This window comes from Corythoichthys intestinalis, chromosome 6 (assembly GCF_030265065.1).
Source record: "Corythoichthys intestinalis isolate RoL2023-P3 chromosome 6, ASM3026506v1, whole genome shotgun sequence".
NCBI lineage: Eukaryota > Metazoa > Chordata > Actinopteri > Syngnathiformes > Syngnathidae > Corythoichthys > Corythoichthys intestinalis.
In genome coordinates, this window is record NC_080400.1 from 50329593 (window position 1) to 50348816 (window position 19224).

A 19224-nucleotide genomic window follows, 5' to 3' on the forward strand; every position below is an offset into this window, starting at 1 on the left:
TCAAAAAAAAAAAAAAAAAAAAGTCGGACAGTAAATATTTTTCAATTTTATTTAGAGGTGTTTTTACTTTTTTATAGCAATTATTTTTGTTCTTGCTCTAATCTTGAGCAACCTGAGCTGAGGCTGCGGGTAGTCTATAAGTTGTATTTATTTTAATTTAAAATATTTGTGTTTATTTATTTTACATTATATTCATGTTCCAATTTGCAAATATGTTCTGAAAGAAAAAAAAAAAAAAAAAAAATCCCGTTTTTTTTTTTTTTTTTTTTTTTTAAACTCATACATCTCAAAATAACACATTTTGGAGCTATAATTGCAATACCGTGAAACCGCGATATTTTTGCCCAGGATTATCGTACCATCAAAATCTCATACCGGTAAATGCCTAGTCCCACAGAATTATTTTTAAACAAGAAAAAAAGCAGACGCCCAGAGAATTATTTTTAAACGAGAAAAAAAGCTGACGCCCAATCCATTTGAAAAAAAAAAAAAAGTAAAAAAAAAAAAAAAAAAAAAAATGCTTGTCTTTATTAAATGCTTCATTGAGTGTTCACTGAAATCCGCTCCAGCTGCTCACTTAAACAAAATAAGTTGCCACAGCAACTGTTTAACAAAATAACGATGACTGACGCATGCGGCTCTTTGAAGGGCGAGTCTCTGGCAAGAACAAAGCCTAACTGTCTGTCAATCATCGTTTACTTTAATGAGCAACTCCAGTTCACTCTCTGACGAAGAAAGAGCAGGGAGCGGGAGGGAGCAAGCGTGAGACTATGCGATCGGTTAATGACAGTTTTTTTTTTTTTTTTTTTTTTTTTTAATTGAAAAAAAAAAAATCTGTGATGGACTGAGGGCGCGAAGTTTGAAGCGCTAAGTAGCGAGGTATAACTGTAGTATAAGTTTCAGGCCCAGCCAAGCTATGAAAAAGTGTGATGTGTAGTCCTGAAAGTAAGATCATTTTTATTTATTCATACTAAAACTTCAAACTGAACTAAAAACAATATTTAAAAAAAACAAAAGCAAAAAAAAAAAAAAAACGCCTAAAACAACACTTTGGAATACCTGAAAAGGCGATATGTTGTTCTTATTGTCATTATTGATCTGGGTTACGCAACTTGCAAAACATAGCGACAGAAAACACGAACTATGTTATGAACTTGGAAGCTTAGGATAAAGGTTGGTTTCATTTTGTGACCGGAACATCGTGGAACATTAATTGCCCTTTGACTTAATTCATGATGATTTGATGCAGTTAGAAAAATGTCAAAGATCAAATGACTAATTACCATGGCCGCGGGTGCAGACTCTTGGGTTGTTTGGAATTGACGAAATGAAAGGGTGTGTTTCAAACAAATACATAGTTAGTATGCATTTCTGTTAAAATAGAAACTAGATTTTCTGAAAATGTGTTTCTATATGTGTCTGCCCCCAGCTTTCAGTTAACAGTGGAGATGTTTGATTACCTGGAGTGTGAACTCAACCTCTTCCTTGGCGGTAAGCTCTTTTTGGACTGACAGGCAATCAGCTGTGAATACACATTCACTAGGGCACAAAGTTCATACACGGGCGAACAGGACAACTAAGTGATATAGTTTTAATGGTGTATAAAAATAGACACTTTTACCATCACACAAGTGATGCATTTTATTGAGTGGTTGCAGACAGTTGTTGTCGCGGTGAGTCATCATAGGTGAATGTGTCTCATACAATATGGACATGGCTAAAAATAGGCAGGAGCTGAGAGGAAATGCTACAAAAGCTGCTGTGCTCCAGTCCAAGGAAATTACATTCTCTTTTTATCTTTTAATCTTGGCTTTCAGTCTTCATTCTGTGAATAGTAAAAACCCCAACTCTAATGAAGTTGTGATGTGGTATAAAACTTAAAATTAGGCTACAATTATTTCCAAATCCTTTGTAACTTGTATTCAATAGAATACACTACAAAGACTAGATAACTGGTATTATTAGTGAAAAACAAACTGGCTTTTTTTCCTCACAGCATTTGAAAGTTAGTTTGCATACTGTTACACTTTTAGATGGGTGATTTTTTTAAAGAGTGTGACCAAGGTGTTTTTTTTTTTTTTTAATGAAAAAATCAGTTGTTATTGAAAGCATAATGTAATAACGTGTAGAACATGAAAAGTAACGCCAGCTACTTTGCTGAGTAACAAATTACTCTTACTCCTAATGTTACTGAATTACTAACTCTTACTTTTGGGGACAAGTAATTTGTAACTAATTACTTTTTTAAAGAAAGATTAACAACACTGCACAGTATCACAGTATCTTAATTTTACTTTTATTAACATTACTGTTTTGTCCTTTGGCGAAATGTGTGTTTGATGTTTTGGCACAGGAAGCGTATGGTTGATAGTACTTCCGCACGCGAGTAAGAGCGCATGTACACATGAAGAACGGATTTACGCACACGAAGAAGAGCACATTTGCTACCACGAAGAGGTCACGCAGCCGAGTGAGAGCGAGAGGGGAAAGATTACAGTTTAGCTCGTTGTCTAGCTAGGACTTAGCTCCAACGTCTTGGCGAGGACAGTACAATGACGGATAATGCATGTTTTTGGATAGATATTTTGAGATATAGGGGATATTTAGGGGCACTTCTTCGGTTAACTCCGATTTACATGGACATATTTTTTTTCGGACTATAAGTCGCACCTGAGTATAAGTCGCACCAGCCCAAAAATGCGCAAAAAAGAGGAAAAAAATATCTATAAGTTGCACCGCAGTATAAGTCGCATTTTTGGGGGAAATTTACTTTATAATATCCAACACAAAGAACAGATATGTCATCTTGAAAGGCAATTTAAAATAAAAACACAATAGAGAACAACATGCTGAATAAGTGTACAGTATGATAATGTTACATGATGCATGAACAACGAAATGCAAACGTGGCCGGTTTGTTAACGTAACATAGCTATTAAGAGTTATTCAGATAACTATAGCATAAAGAACATGCTAACAAGTTTACCAAACCATCAGTGTCACTCCAAAACACCAAAATAACACGTGAAATGATATAATAATGTTTTAATAATTTCATACATAAGTTGCACCCCCAGCCAAACTATGAAAAAAAACTGCAACATATAGTCCGAAAAATATGGTATATATTATGTGTTTAAATCAGATGATTCGGAATCTGGTGCAAAAAATATGCGATTGGGACATACTTACTAATAATTGATGCTTTGTAGATGGACTTCTTTCCCATTCATTGTTGATGGTACGCATTCTTGTCATTTGATAGAACAAAAATAGACCCCTTAAATATTTTAAAAATAACGAATGTTGGGCCAAGGCAAACAATCCAGTTAGAGTTGCAATTGCTGCTGCCTCTCTTAGACTTTCTTTTTCTCCCCTTTTTAAGGAGGCATGAGTGGGTTAGTCAAACCCTACAAACCTAGTACCTCCTTGAAAAAAATGGTATGCTGTATTGAACCTTATTTTATGCAGCAAAAAAGTCTCTGTGCTTGTTTTGTACTAGTAATGTGAATTAAAGTGGCACTCTGGATTTTTTAATGTGTTTGTTTGTGTGTTTGTTTTCAATAACTGAATGCCATTTTATCAGGTTCGTACGACAATTTTAGTAGTTTAGTTTAAGTGCCTTGAGATTCATCTGTCACGCTATTGAGTTGGTCCTCTTAGGTTTCTTCAAAAGTTAAATTCTTATTAATATGCAGCTGACTGGATCCAGTTTGGATGTTCAATATTAAAATTTAAACTCTTTGCTCTGATTGGACGACTATGGAATGGGTGTCTCGGCTGGAAGCTCGTGGACTTGTGAAGCTCGGTGACTTTGACACATTACAGAGATGCGAACTACAATCGTTCTTCAATGACTCGCCTTTCCCCAAGATTAGTTTAGCCTGGTTTTATTTCTTTAGGGTTTTTAATGTTTTCGGATTTTATCTGTTTTATTGTTTTGTTTGCTGTCTGACTAATCGTGATGCGTTGTTTCGTTTCTTTTTTCTTTTCTTTTCTTCCTAATGTCATTGTATAATACTTTCCTGCCTTTTATTTACTATGTGCCATGTTTGTCTTTGTTGTAAAGCACTTTGGGGACCTTTCGGGTTTTGTAAAGGGCTATATAAATAAATTTGATTTGATTTGATTTGACACCAAGCTTCGCTATTTTGCAATTATACAAAAATAAAATATTGACTCAGTTGACAATCCCACTACAGAGGAGTACCTGCAGAGAGGTGTATTTTTGTCTGGAGGCAAGCTTTCGTTATGACTTCCTGGTTCCAAAATAATCCTTATTTCTACTGCGACCCTCGTGAGAGTAAGTGGTACAGAAGATGAACGAATGAATAAAAAGATGAATTTGAGACTGGGGATCAACAGTCTGTTATTCTGTTGTCTGTTATTTTCAGGCTTTCAAATCTAGATGAGAAACACATATTAAAAGAAGCACGTTTTACAGTTACAGTAAAAGTTAACTGTAAAAGTGAGAGATGTTGATGGAATATAAATAAGTAATATTCAATGGAGACAATATTGAAATGAGTTCTTATCAACCGCATTTTTTGTGTTGTTTTGTGTCACACTTCTCCAGTATTTAGCTCGCTGGATATGTCTCGGTCAGTGTCAGTAACTGCTGCAGGCCAGTGTCGTCTGGCGCCGCTCATCCAAGTCATCTTGGACTGCAGCCATCTGTACGACTACACAGTCAAGCTGCTATTTAAGCTACACTCATGTGAGTAAACCACACTTCTACTGCTCAATCAATTTAAAATTGGTATATTCATCCATTCATCCAATCATGTAGTTACCTATGCATATAACACTCACTGCAAATGGAAATCAGTAAAGAATTTGCTGTAATTTAGATGAAATGATTGACTTAAAGTATTTAAAGTCACTGTAAAACAAGTATTCATTATTCGGAAGATAATAAATTGTTGTGGAACTGACTAATCGTGATGCGTTGTTTCGTTTCTTTTTTCTTTTCTTTTCTTCCTAATGTCATTGTATAATACTTTCCTGCCTTTTATTTACTATGTGCCATGTTTGTCTTTGTTGTAAAGCACTTTGGGGACCTTTCGGGTTTTGTAAAGGGCTATATAAATAAATTTGATTTGATTTGATTTTGATTTTGGAACAGTGTATGTAAATTTGCTGAAGGAGCCAGCAGGGCAGGTTAATGCACAGGTGTGGAAGTGCCTGCGATTGTGCAGGATTTGGACAAATGAGAAAATAAAAATCCAATTGTCTCTCAGCGATGAGCTAAAAACATGCCATTAAAATATTTGAAACTTTAAAACTACTATAAATTTATGAATCGTTGTCCTGCAATTATTTGGGGGTAAGGGGGAATGCTTATAATTTAAAAGTTCTTGCAAAATGTGCAATACATTCCCTTGTGTCAGCGCTTTTAAATCCTCTCAATTTATTGAAAAAGTATTTTAATCTGACAAATTGAAAGTAATCTCAATGGTAATTTGAACGTTTGTGTTAACTGATTTTTGTGCGCAGGCCTTCCAGCAGACACTCTGCAAGGCCACAGAGATCGCTTCCAGGAACAGTTTAAAAAGTATACCCAAAACCTGTCGGTCACTATGTCACTGCTGGCATACATCTGAGCTGTGGTTACCCTGTTCAAACGACATTTCTTTTGCTCTTTGTTTGAATCTTATTGCAGGTTGAAGAGTCTATTTTATCGCTCCAGTAACTTGCAGTACTTCAAGAGGTTGATTCAGATCCCACAGTTGCCCGAGGTGATGGTTGACTCAAATCTCCACAAAAACCTTTGCAGACTAAAGAAAACATAGAGAAAATGGCAATTACAAATTACAGTCCAGTGAAATATTCACTTGTATGTTATCCTAAACATGAATGTTGAAGTTGAGGACAGGGTTCCGTCCAAGTTATTTAGCACCAAAATGTCAAAATTTATCCAAGGATGCCTGCATGGACCTTGCATTTTTCAAGGGGGCACAGTCATGCTGAGCCAGAAAAAGACTTGAGTTGAGACTGAGTTTATTTTAATTTTTTCATATTTTCATAGTGTTCAGGTTTTATACATATACAGTAATTGTTCAAAATAGTTAAGAGGACATATTAAGATTTATTATGTGCTAATGGGTCTATTTCCAACCATAGACTTCATAACATATTGACCGGACATTGGGCGCGGGGCCAATTAATATGGGGCCTTGCTCCGTCAAAGCTGACCGATTGGAAACACAGACAAAGAGCTTTTTACATTGAAAATTCTTGTGAATAAATGCTCGCATCCCTGAATTTTTCATAGATATGGACGTAAAGCAGTCTCGATTCTTGGTTAAAAGCAAAAAAAAAAAAAAGGGGGGGGCCGTTAGCATTTAGTGTACGTAAATATGTCGAATGTGCTGTTAGTCTTTAAGTAACTGTGGCGCCGCCCTATCACCACAAAGAGCTTTTTACATCGAAACCTTTTGTGAATAAATGCTTAAATCCCTGAATAGAAATAGATATGGACGTAAAACAGTCTTGATTCTTGGTTAAAAGCAAAATAACCGGGCAGTTAGCGTTTATTTTACGTAAATACAATATGTAAAATGTGCTGCTAGTCTTTAAGCCACTGTGGCGCCGCCTTATCCGCGAACAAATATGTAGTACAGCTTTCGTCCTTTTTCAACCTAAATTGGATCGCTGCATGTGTTTGAGAATAACTGCGACCGACTGAAGCGGCGTGTGGGACGCCCCCCTTCTTGAAGGCGTGTCTGAGGAAATCGTCAATATTATTATGAAGTCTATGTTCCAACGCAGACTATTTCATAAATTAAAAGGTCTGTCTAAAAGTTGATTAAACACATCCGTCTAAATTGCTGGCAGTTTCAGGTAACAAAGGACATAAATCATTTTAGAGCAAAAATTCCCTTTACAGTTTGAATTTTTAAGCATGTTTTTAAAAAGTGCCGTAGATCCTGTGTGCTGAAGGAACCAAATGGCCATGGAAAATAGGAAGTTGAAAAATATCCATATTAAACAGTCCTCCTTCAGCCATGGGGAATGTGCAATTGGCTTTGTCTTTTTCTTGGCTCTCAGAAAGAACATTTTAAATACCTTCATGGATCAAATGTTTCTTTGCAGAATCCTCCAAACTTCCTGCGTGCATCTGCCTTGTCAGAGCACATCAGCCCAGTGGTCGTGATCCCAGCTGAGTCGTCTTCCCCAGAATCTGAACATATGGTGGAAACTGATGACTTGGTGGACACAGACCTACCGGTAAAAGGGAGACGATAGTTAATGAAAAGATTAATCGGATAAATGTAACTTTTTTTCAAGTTTTTTTTAGGCATGTTGTAAGTAACTAGGAAGACTAAATGGATGACTATTTCCTTCAAAAATATTTTATTACAGCTTCCTGATTTAACTGTAGTCTACAACAGGACTGTTTTAAGTTTTAATTTTAATAAAGGTTCTCAGTATAAAACATAAAAAGAATTTCTCAGTACACAAATCAGACAAAAAGTCCTCTGGGCAAAGCGCTGATATAGTGTCAGTGACTCATTTATTTTCTTTAAACAAACTAAATAAAAACAAAAAATGAATGAGGAAAAGGCAGACAGTAATTAATCAGTTTTTCTTAATCAAACAGTTGTTCATAAATACAATCAAAATCCAATTTCAAAGCAAACTCTTGTCTGACAATGTAATGGGTTTATGTGTGTGGTTTCTTTGTAGAAAGAAATGAGACAACTTTACAATCTAACAATAACTCAAAGTGCTAATATGCTTCTCCAAAACACAATACAAATGGACACTTAAGACACTGAATCCCTTACTAGCTTAGCGCTCCGTGCTAAGTAGTAAAGTCTTATCAACAAAGAATTAAAAAAAAATACCATTAGCTTCATTTACTCACCTCTGACGAAGGCAACACACACAACTCAAGACAATCTCTCGCGTAAATATTATTGACTCAGCAACTAAACCTGAGTGTAGCAGGGAACTCTCTCTCTTTCGTGCTCTAATCACTGGCGGGTGTGCGCAGCCCCAAATTAAACACAAGAACCCAAACGGAGCTGCTCATAGCTGCCAGCAAAAAATCAATTATCAAATTCGTTGGCAACTCATTTATTAATTTAATCGATTAATTGTTGCAGCCTTAGTTTATTACTATGCTATGCTAGCTACTGTGATAGCTATGGATATATACTGAGGTTCAACTCACAGCATTGAATGTTATTTTGGATGGGAACCTAAAACTACATCTGCAATATACTGTATGTAAATGTTTAATATCAAAATTGATTATCAAATTAACAGAATTTTATTCATATTACACTATTGTACACCAATCTAAAAGAGTCAAACATCCAGGCTTGAAATGTTTTTAATAATATTTTTTAGGGCTGCAGCTATCGAATATTTTAGTAATCGAGTATTCGACTGAATTTTTAAAAAAAAATTTTTTTTTTAGATATGGAGCAATCATTAATATACATGAGAAAACAAGACATTTAAACTAATATTGAACCAACAGCCAACAATTGCCTCTCAGAAGTGACTAGAAAAAAATATACATAGCAAAAGTCCACTAGCTAAAATGCTATAAAATACTTTTTTATTTTATTTTTTATTTTTTTACAATGTTCATAACAAATGGTTCAGACACATATTCCCACAAAAATTAGCTAAATATACTTTTAAACTAAATTATGAATGCAATAAAAAACATTAGCTCAAAGAAAAACCTAGTTTATGTTGGAGCAGCTGGATCTGGCCATGTAAAATGAGGCAGACTAGAGGTCAGTGTATCCACCCAAATCAATTAAACTAAATGCAAACACTTTCAATAACAAACCATTACAGCGCCACTTTAATTAAACGAACACTCGAAGCAGCAAAATTTAATTCAAATCTTTTTTTCTAATCGAATACTCGAGTTAATCGATTAATCGTTGCAGCACTAATATTTATAAATCAAGTATTATGGAGCATTGTCTTTTCAATCTTGTGGTTTTGACTGCTCAGGCTCCAGTGGAGACCAAATTCGATGACCTGTTTGGCACCTCTGCGGCAATTGACCCGTTCAACTTCAATAATCAGAATGGGATGCGCAAGGACGATAAGTATGTTGTCAATACCTTGTGTACAGTACGTCTTCAATACGTAGTATGCAATCTGTTGCAAAAATAAACTATTAAGTATTTTAGTTAAGTACCATGGATCCATATAGTTTTTGAAGAATTAGACCACCTCCATATGTCAGGCTTACACAACAGCTGCCATAAGTTATCATTTTTAATTTCCAGTGGTCTGGAGGACTACACTTGTATGAAGACTCTTTAACTAAAATGTTATTTGCAATTCCAAATAATAATTGTTCCTGAATTTTAGAAAGTACTTTTTTTTTTTTTTACATAGAACAAAAAAAATAATAAAACAGCGTCGCATTTTTAGATTATTAATGAAGTATTTTTGTGGCTAAATTCACTATTGATTGGACAGAAAACCCGTTACACATTTCAAGTATGGGTTTAGAAAGGTGAATTCCATTAAAAAATGTCCCCACTGAACACAAAAAGTCCATATTAGATGGTGGCAGTGTGTAATGAAATTAAGCATTGTATATGCATCTAAAATCCATGTTAATTCGAGAAGATAACATGTAGCATTGAGGTGCAAACATTTTTTTTCTGTGTTGATACATTCTTTAGATTTTGACTGCACGACTGTGACCTGAATGGAATTCTTGAGATTGTGGCATTTGTATATGATAAGCACTCTATACATACTGTACATCTCAAATCTCAATCCTAACACCGAGGTCTTTTGTATCTTCATTTAATTGATTATAAATGCTTTGTCAATGCAAAAGACTATTTTAAAAAGAAACATGGCTGGAGCTTTTGATATACACATGCTGACTTTTTCTACGGATTAGAGACCGACTGATTGAACAGCTGACAAGGGAAGTTCAAGCTCTCAAGGACGAGTTGGAATCATTTCGACTTGAGGTAAACAGGGAATCAATCCTCAGTAATCCAAAATTTGTTCCATATGCGTCATACATGAAATTGCTCAAAATCTCCTTGATCAAGTGAATCGAATTTCTATTTTTCCCTCTGTCCTTCCACCAGAGTGGACGATTATGTCAGGCCTTAAGGGGCCGTGTCAATGAACTGGAGGCAGAGCTGGCAGAGCAAAGCCACCTGAGGCTACAGGCAGCAGGGGAGAGTGAGTTCTTGAAGGCTGAGCTTGATGACCTGAGAAGGGTCAGAGAGGACACGGAGAAAGAGCAGCGGAGTCTAACAGAGATAGAGAGTAAGCCCTCGATTTCATGTATCACAGGGTTATTTTATCAACCTGATTGTGTGGAGGAAATTGTTGAATGAAGCAAACTGTTGACATGAGGCTACACACACCACTGTGGTGTGAATTCACAAAAATATGTCAGAAATAAAATACCCAGTATAAATAGATAAAATGCCGATCATTGACATGATCAAAAACTAAGGTCATTTCAAATGGCAATAATTGATTTATAGTGTTCCATTGAGCTTTATGAAAATGACTACCTAAAGAAGATGTGCAAATTTCTACACTAATTCACAATATGGGGTTGCATGATAAAGGCACTAGGGTGGTGGCTGTTGTACATCTTCAATGCATGCATAATAACTTGTTTTTTTTTTTACACATTATTCAAAATAATGATCAAATAGTAGGTCATGGCTATATTGGAAAGTTGCATATTAAAATGGTATTTGGTGATTTCGCAGAAAAAGCTCAGGCCAATGAGCAGCGCTATACCAAGTTAAAGGAGAAGTACAGCGAGTTAGTACAAGGTCATGCTGAATTGCTGAGAAAGGTGAGGAAACACTTTAGTTCATATTTTTTTTTAAAAAATGTCCCACTAAATGTATGTTTGTTTATGAGTGCAGAATGCAGAGGTGACCCGGCAGATGACGGTGGCTCGGGCAGCACAGGATGAAGTTGATGCCATGAGAAAAGAGATGCAGGACAAGGTGAAAGCCGCCCAGGATTTTGCAGACAAACAGGTGGGCCTCAAAGTCTGCTTGGCTTTTGTTTCTTTCTAATATCATTGTGTGTCATATTGTGTATCTTATGGCGTGACCATACTACAGCCCATGGGCCAGCTGCGGCACTCTGCCCAGTTTTTATTGGCCAGCAGATACTTATGAAAATATCATCGAATAAGGTCCACATAAGAAGCCCTAGTTCAGCCTATGTTCTGTTGCACTTTGCAGCTTGAACACTTGATTGTCTTGAGTTAGACACTTAATCAATGCCCTTTCTATTAGCTCAGGGTTCAAAACCTGATAAGTGTTGTTTTTGGGCAGCCCTTTTAATTTTTATCTTAGTCTTTTGGACGAAAATAGTTACCGTATTTTTCGGACTATAAGTCGCAGGTTTTTTTTTCATAGTTTGGCAGAGGGTGCGTCTTATACTCTGGAGCTACTTATGTGTGATTATTTACAGTCGGGTCAGGCAGACTTCTCTAACCTTTTTAAAATAAATATATATTCATATATTTATACTAAAACGATGTGTGGATGTTAAATAAAATAAATAATTTGGATAATTCAGAGAAGGAGCTGTGCATGCCTGCGCACGTGAACACAGTGGCTCTCTTTTCAATCTTCCCCTCCCAGCGCACTGCGGCGTCCTCCGCGAGCATCCTGGTATTTCCTTTTCAATATGGAACATCTATAGGAGTGAAAAACAAACTAAAGACAGGGGAATTGAAAATCAGACAACTGCGGTATGAGTGGAATATGGAAAGGATTCAAAGTGATTGTTGAAGGTGCTATACGGAAACCTGTGTCTGCTTCGCTGAATGTAAACGAATGTGGCGCTTTGGTCTATTACGAGAAATATATTTAACAAACCTTTCCAGCGTTATTTCGTTATGTAAATGCATTTATAATGATCATAAAAATATGTAGACTATTTAAACATTGAGAAAACTTGTGTTTTTTTTTCTGCCAACTCGAGGAGATTAAAATAAATGTCAAATCCATTATCCGCCTGTTACAACAGACACGCAAATATAAAAGATATAAATGTTTATTGATTATCCATCTTAGTCTTGTTTAACTGTGAGAATTCATTACAAAAGACAAGCTTTAATTTGTTATCATTATGCATATATATGCACCTCATCGTCACAAACGTGATCACACAAAACGCAACCGCGCATTGCATCCCCGCATTTCTCCTTCTCCTGAGTCCTCACAAATAGAACATAAATTTGTTGTTGTTGTTTATGTTGTTGGGCTTGTGCCTACAAATAAAACCTAAAATTTCAGGTTTTTCGGTCTTGGGCAAGCAAATCAAGTTAATTGATCGGGCACAGGCCGCGCCATGCTTTAATACCCGCGGGCCGGTCGGGTCGGGCTGGATTTTTTAGGCCCGATCTAACTTCTAGCGTCATGTAATGATAGCATACCGTACACCTATTCAGCCTGTTGTTCTCTTTTATTTTAAAAATTGCCTTTTAAGATGTCTGTTCTTGGTGTTGGGTTCTTTAAATTTATCCCCAAAAATACGACTTATACTCCGGTGCGACTTTTATGTTTTTTTCCTTTTCATTGCACATTTTTTGACTGGTGCAACTTATACTCAGGTGCGACATATAGTCCGAAAAATACGATATTAGTCTTAGTCATATTTTAGTCATTTCAAAATGTGTTAATCGCCGTCTAGTTTTAGTCAGCGAAAACTCAGACATATTTCGCCCAGTAGTTGTCGACAATTACTCAACATGTTTTGGTCCATAAACTTCAGTTCATTAATCAATCAATAAATAAATAAAAGGTTTCCAACAGCCGGCTGTGGCACAGATGGTAGCTCAAGTTGTCCTGGGACCGAAAAGTCAGCGGTTCGATTCCTGGCTACGACTGCCAACTGTCGAAGTGACCTTGGGCAAGGCACTGAACCTTAATTTTCCCCCCAATGGGTTGGCATTGCCTTGCATGGTAGCAGCACCATTGGTGTGTGAATGTGTACATGAAAGGGTAAATGTGATCTAATGTGAAGCGCTTTGGGCATCGTAACCATGTAGTTAAATGCGCTATTTAAGTGCTCTCCATTTTACCATTTACAATTTCAATGAACACTGACAGACGAACAAACAATTGTAGAGTCTACAAGGACATCACCATCTTCGTGATGATAATCCATACTCAACAGGAAAACAGCACATTATTTTCAATTAATTAAACTCACCTGGACGCCACAAACTGTATGTAAAAAGTTTTCCAAGAGTTCACGATGACACTCACCATGCTAAATGCTAATGCTATGATAACACTAAAAGTTAGGTAGCGTGTGATGATTACTCAACATAAACCTTTAAAGGCTAAAGCAACATGGCATATCTAGCCAAGATAAGAAAACAAAATTTACCAAGCAGCACCTGACTCTTGCGTTTCACAAAAGGAGTCTGGAGTGCGCACAAGCTTACTCACCAGCCGGTGGGGGGGCGCAGCTTGTCACATGAGTGACACGACTAAACACTGCTAAGATTCGTACTAACTACACATACGGTAAGACAATGTCACACATTGTGAACTTATGACGGAAACAATGACAAATTTTCATCTCGTTCTCGTCTTGGCATCTATCTCGTTATGTTTTAGTCTCCCAAGACACGTTTTTAGCTGGTCATCGTCATCGTTGACAAAAACAACACTGCCTGATAAAATGTTGAAGTCAATGTTGGAAACGTGGTTGACGTCTTGACGGTCGCTGGACATTTTCTCAGTACGTCTCTATGACGTTTGGTTTTTGTTTGTTTTTCTACGCAGCTTAACTACATACTATGCTGTTACTATATGCACTCAACTGGACATATACTTTGTAAAAACAATGATAATAGTGGTATAGCCTTCTTTGATATTTCGTTGTATGTCAATGCATATGTAAAGTACAGTGTTTTTCATATTTTTTAGAAAACTGATGCTGTCATTCAAAATCTTGAAGTGATAGAGAAAAACTGAGATCAGTTTTGGATTCTGCACCCAAAAATAACTTTAAAACAGCTCTCTGACCTAAAACATTTAAATTTGTGTTCCCCAGTGTTATCATTGAGGATCTATGTTTCTTGTTTTTTTGTTATGTAAATTACATTGTTTAAGACATGTGACATTTTGTCAATCTAGGAACGAGCGCAACGGGAACGAGTTGAAGAGTTGCAGAGGGAGCTTGTATCCAATATGGCAGAGCTGGATTCCCTCAAAACCACCATGGCTTCCTCACAACAGGTCGATTATCATGTTTAAAATACGAACACTCGTCTTTTATTTTCATCCTTTGTTGGAATCTTTTAAGGTAATATGTTGACCCAAAGCATTTGTGTTTTTAATAATGCCTTTACATTCTCACATATTTCCTTGGTAGAGCAAAATTGGTTGAAAAGATATGAAATTTACTTTCTGGTCCCACTGTTTTTCGGCACTATCCGAAGAGCTGAAATAGAAGGCTTCTATCAATAATGAACCCTTCACAAAAATAATAATGCTTTGTTCTGATTGACAGGGTGAGCTGAAGTCATAATTTAACAGTATGTACAGTATTTTAGTTTGCAGTGGCAAGGAGCACTTAGACTGAAAAAGAGCTATCTGGGTTACCGCACCCATTGTCACTTAGACTGAAAAAGAGCTATCTGGGTTACCGCACCCATTGTCATCCATCCAAACTCATTTCTATGAGACTTGTGTGTCCAAAATTTAAGAACATGTTTTGATTAACCATAATTTGAACTCATTCTGTTCCAGAGGTTTGTAGTTTCACAGCCCCTCGGCATCAATCTCCTGGCCTTCCACACTGTATTTTATTCCTGCTGCCAATGCTCATTAATTTCCCCCATTTTGCTAATCTTTACTGCGAGCCAGAGTCCACATCTTATTGCTTGTGTAACTCCTGTCACAGCTCTCATTAAGTTGTCCTCGTAGGACACTTAATATTTCCCTTCCACCCTCAACTTTGCAATATTGAACCATTTGCTAATGCTCAAAGTCTCTGGCATTTTTAATGAGCTTATTTCAACAAGTTCCAAACTATCTTCACAATTCCCCGAAGACAGACGCAAGCTTCCAAGCATACAGGATCTGATGCAAGTTCACTCTGTTGTCATAGTCTGTTTTGTCAAGTTGCACAAACCGCAACATCCCACTTTTTCTATGATATTGGACTCAAAGCTGCTTGGAGACTGTCCCAGTTCAGCCACAAACTATAAAAAGGAATTGGTTCACCATTGCAAGTCCCTTCATTTAATACAACAACCTCATATTGTCTGGCTTACCATCTTATTGTTGTTTTTCGGTACTTAATTTATTCTGGAGCAGACCTTTTCTATGTATTTGTGTGTGTCTGGGTGGGGGTGGGGGGTATGCGTGTATGTATACAGTGGGGGGTCCGCATTGCCGGCAGTAAGTCGAATTCGTTCCCAGTGAGGATTGGACTCCGCCAAGGCTGCCCTTTATCACCGATTCTGTTCATAATTTTTATGGACAGAATTTCTAGGCGCAGCCGAAGCGTTGAGGGTTTCCGGTTTGGTGGCCTCAGCATTGCATCTCTGCTTTTTGCTGATGATGTGGTGCTGTTGGCTTCATCAAGCCATGACCTCCAACTCTCACTGGGGCGGTTCGCAGCCGAGTGTGAAGCGGTTGGGATGAAGATCAGCACCTCCAAATCCGAGACCATGGTCCTCAGCCGGAAAAGGGTGGCATGCCCTCTCCGGGTCGGGGATGAGATCCTGCCCCAAGTGGAGGAGTTCAAGTATCTTGGGGTCTTGTTCACGAGTGAGGGTAGGAGGGAGCGGGAGATTGACAGGCGGATCGGTGCAGCGTCTGCAGTGATGCGGACTCTGCACCGGTCCGTTGTGGTGAAGAAGGAGCTGAGCCAAAAGGCGAAGCTCTCGATTTACCAGTCGATCTACGTTCCTACCCTCACCTATGGTCACGAGCTGTGGGTCGTGACCGAAAGAACAAGATCCCGGATACAAGTGGCCGAAATGAGTTTCCTCCGCAGGGTGTCCGGGCTCTCCCTTAGAGATAGGGTGACAAGCTCGGTCATCCGGGAGGGGCTTGGTGTCGAGCCGCTACTCCTCCGCGTTGAGAGGAGCCAGTTGAGGTGGCTCAGGCATCTGTTTCGGATGCCTGGCTGAAGTGGCTGGGGAGAGGGAAGTCTGGGCTTCCCTGCTAAAGCTGCTGCCCCCGCGACCCGACCCCGGACTAAGCGGAAGATAATGGATGGATGGATGGACTTTAAAGTGAGGTCATGATAGTAATCTATCCAATTGCAATATGAACATATATTTCAGAATGTGGTGCATCTTTGGGAACAATCATTTTGGATCTGAACTATAGTATTTAAGAAATATAGCTTTCTCAAAAAAAGTGGTCTTTTGGCACAACTTGCCCCCAGTGCAGGGTAAGTTGTGCCTTTGGAGAGAATGCATTGGGGTAAATTGTGCCATTGATTATTGAAGTGAAACAGTATATTTTATCTCGGCTAGAAAAATAAAATTCAAAATTATTCATTTAAGGTTTATTTAAACGTATTTTGCAACATCAAAGGCCAATTTTCTATAAGCCCATTGCACCAAATGAGCACATCAGAACAAAGTTTAGTCGAAACAAACAAACAAAAACAAAAAAATCAGCAATTCTATTTAAAGGTAATTTATGAAATTGAAGGCAAATTTTCTGAAACAAGGCCTAGCGCCACATAAACATATGTTCAGAACAAAATGAAATGAAATTTTTCCCACATCAAATCTGGCCAGGTAAAAATGTGGGGGGCTGAACTTGGCTGATGTCCTTTATGTAGAACAGGGGTAGCCAATGTTGGTCCTTGAGGGCCCCTATCCAGCTTGTTTTCATGAGGTGCAGCATTTAGTGTGTAAGCTACTTCATATGCTGGTAGCAGATACTGCTGACCAATTTATTAAGTCTGTGTGCGGGCCAGACGTTATTTATTTTATGACAGAGGCTGGGGGCCGGATGAAATTTGACCACGGGCCGCATTTGGCCCCCGGGCCGGACTTTGGACATGTCTGCATTAATTGGAATGGCCAAGGTGCTTTCTTCTGAGCGATTGTACACAACGACTTTCTTAATTTTCTTGAGTTTAGTTTGATTTGATTCTTTAAGAGCCCTTTTCATCTGCCTGTGAGTTGTGCCACTGGCACAACTTACCCCAGGCCCTGTGGCACAAACCACCCCAACCCCACCTTTTTGGAAAAATTGCATCATCAATCAATTTTGAGCTAACATTGTGCTAGCTGTACAGATTAATAGATTAGCTTACCAAAGCACTAAAACATGTGTGAAATGTTTTCAAACTTAACATAACTGTTCAGACACAACAATAAAAAAAACGTGATCATAGAAATTTTACTTTGAAAGGCAAAAAACAGTTTTCTTAACTTAAATATGCTTACCTCTCATGCAATAAGGCTCACTTCTTTTCAGGATGAGTGAAATGATCAAGTCTTCAAAAATGTGTGGTCACATGACCAATTATTTCAATGGTTGCCTAGAAACAGGGGGTGGCACAACTTCCCCACTGGCACAAATCACCCCACTCTACCCTACCCTTTGTTGGCAATAACAGAGGCCTAACGTTTTCTGTAACTCTTCATAAGCTTTTCACACACTGTTGCTGGTATTTTGGCCCATTCCTCCATGCAGATCTCCTCTGGAGCAGTGATGTTTTGGGGCTGTCGTTGGGTCCTAAGAAAGTTATTGCAAGTGGTAGTTGTGTTAAACAAAAGGAAGAAGGTGAAGCCCGCAAACAGTTTGCGAAGACATGTCAACAAAGCACATTGATTACTGGAACCATGGTCTGATGAGACGGGCGAGCTTTCTTGTGTACCATCTTCAGAAGAGGCTTCCCCTTGTGGTGACAGCCATGCAACCCAATTTGATGTAAAGTACGGCGTATGGTCTGAGCACTAACAGGCTGACCCCCCACCTCTTCAATCTCTGCAGCAATGCTGACCGCACTCCTGTAACGAGTCACATGACATTATGGAGGGAAAATGACAAGCAGTACTCAATTTGGACATTTAGGGATGTGCATTTTTTTCATAGGAGGTGTACTCACTTTTGTTGCCAGGGGTTTAGATATTAATGGCTATATTTTGAGTTATTTCGAAGGGGAAAAAATGAACTCTATTATATGAGCTGCACACAGACTACTTTTCATTGTGTCAAAGTTTCATTTTGTCAGTGTTGTCCCATGAAAAGATATCCTTAAATATCTGCAGAAATGCGAGGGGTGTACTCACTTTTGTGATACACTGTATATATACATATAAAACTATATATTGTTTTAATTTTTCTGCAGTCCAGTGAGGCACTCGGCACTCAACTAGCTGCCATGGAATCTGAGAAAGCGGCGCTCGTTGAATCCTTGTCCAAGGTGAAGGCCGAGCTGGCTTTTCAAGGGGAGGAGCTCGAGCGTGTCCAAAGTTCATTGGCAACTGAGAGGGAGAGCGGCGTGAAGACAGCAGAAGCCTTGCAGAATCAGCTCAATGACAAGGTAAAAGGTCAAACACTTGGCAAATTAATCACTGTGGCTGAACAGTACATACAGTTGCAGTTCTTATTTACAGCGGGGCTAATAAATATTTAGTCAGCCACCAATTGTGCAAGTTCTCCTACTTGAAAAGATTAGAGAGGCCTGTAATTGTCAACATGGGTAAACCTCAACCATGAGAGACAGAATGTAGAAAAAAAAAAAAAATCACACTGTTTGATTTTTAAAGAATTTAGTTCCACATTAGAGTGGAAAATAAGTATTTAGTCACCTACAAACAAGCAAGATTTCTGGCTGTCAAAGAGGTCTAACTTTTTCTAACGAGGCTCCACTCGTTACCTGTATTAATGGCACCTGTTTTAACTCATTATCGGTATAAAAGACACCTGTCCACAACCTCAGTCAGTCACACTCCACACTCCACTATGGCCAAGACCAAAGAGCTGCCGAAGGACACCAGAGACAAAATTGTACACCTGCACCAGGCTGGGAATCAACAATCGGTAAAACGCTTGGTGTAAAGAAATCAACTGTGGGAGCAATTATTAGTAAATGGAAGACATACAAGACCGCTGATAATCTCTTTCGATCTGGGGCTCCATGCAAGATCTCACCCTGTGGCGTCAAAATGATAATCCCAGAACCACATGAGGGGACCTAGTGAATGATCTACAGAGAGCTGGGACCACAGTAATAAAGGCT

The 19224-nt window shown here is 38.2% G+C and overlaps 1 protein-coding gene across 4 annotated transcripts in view; it reads left to right on the forward strand.

Moving 5' to 3' along the window:
- The window catches only part of hip1 (huntingtin interacting protein 1), a 98243-nt gene that overhangs the window by 54103 nt on the left and 24916 nt on the right, over window positions 1-19224 (forward strand). For all 4 annotated transcript variants that reach the window (XM_057838114.1, XM_057838115.1, XM_057838117.1 and 1 more), the window contains 12 exons: window positions 1430-1491; window positions 4577-4717; window positions 5497-5554; window positions 5663-5738; window positions 7096-7230; window positions 8983-9080; window positions 9896-9968; window positions 10092-10275; window positions 10734-10822; window positions 10896-11012; window positions 14139-14240; window positions 18331-18525. In XM_057838114.1, coding sequence (XP_057694097.1) covers window positions 1430-1491; window positions 4577-4717; window positions 5497-5554; window positions 5663-5738; window positions 7096-7230; window positions 8983-9080; window positions 9896-9968; window positions 10092-10275; window positions 10734-10822; window positions 10896-11012; window positions 14139-14240; window positions 18331-18525 — 1330 coding nt within the window. The remainder of the gene's footprint in view (window positions 1-1429; window positions 1492-4576; window positions 4718-5496; window positions 5555-5662; window positions 5739-7095; window positions 7231-8982; window positions 9081-9895; window positions 9969-10091; window positions 10276-10733; window positions 10823-10895; window positions 11013-14138; window positions 14241-18330; window positions 18526-19224) is intronic.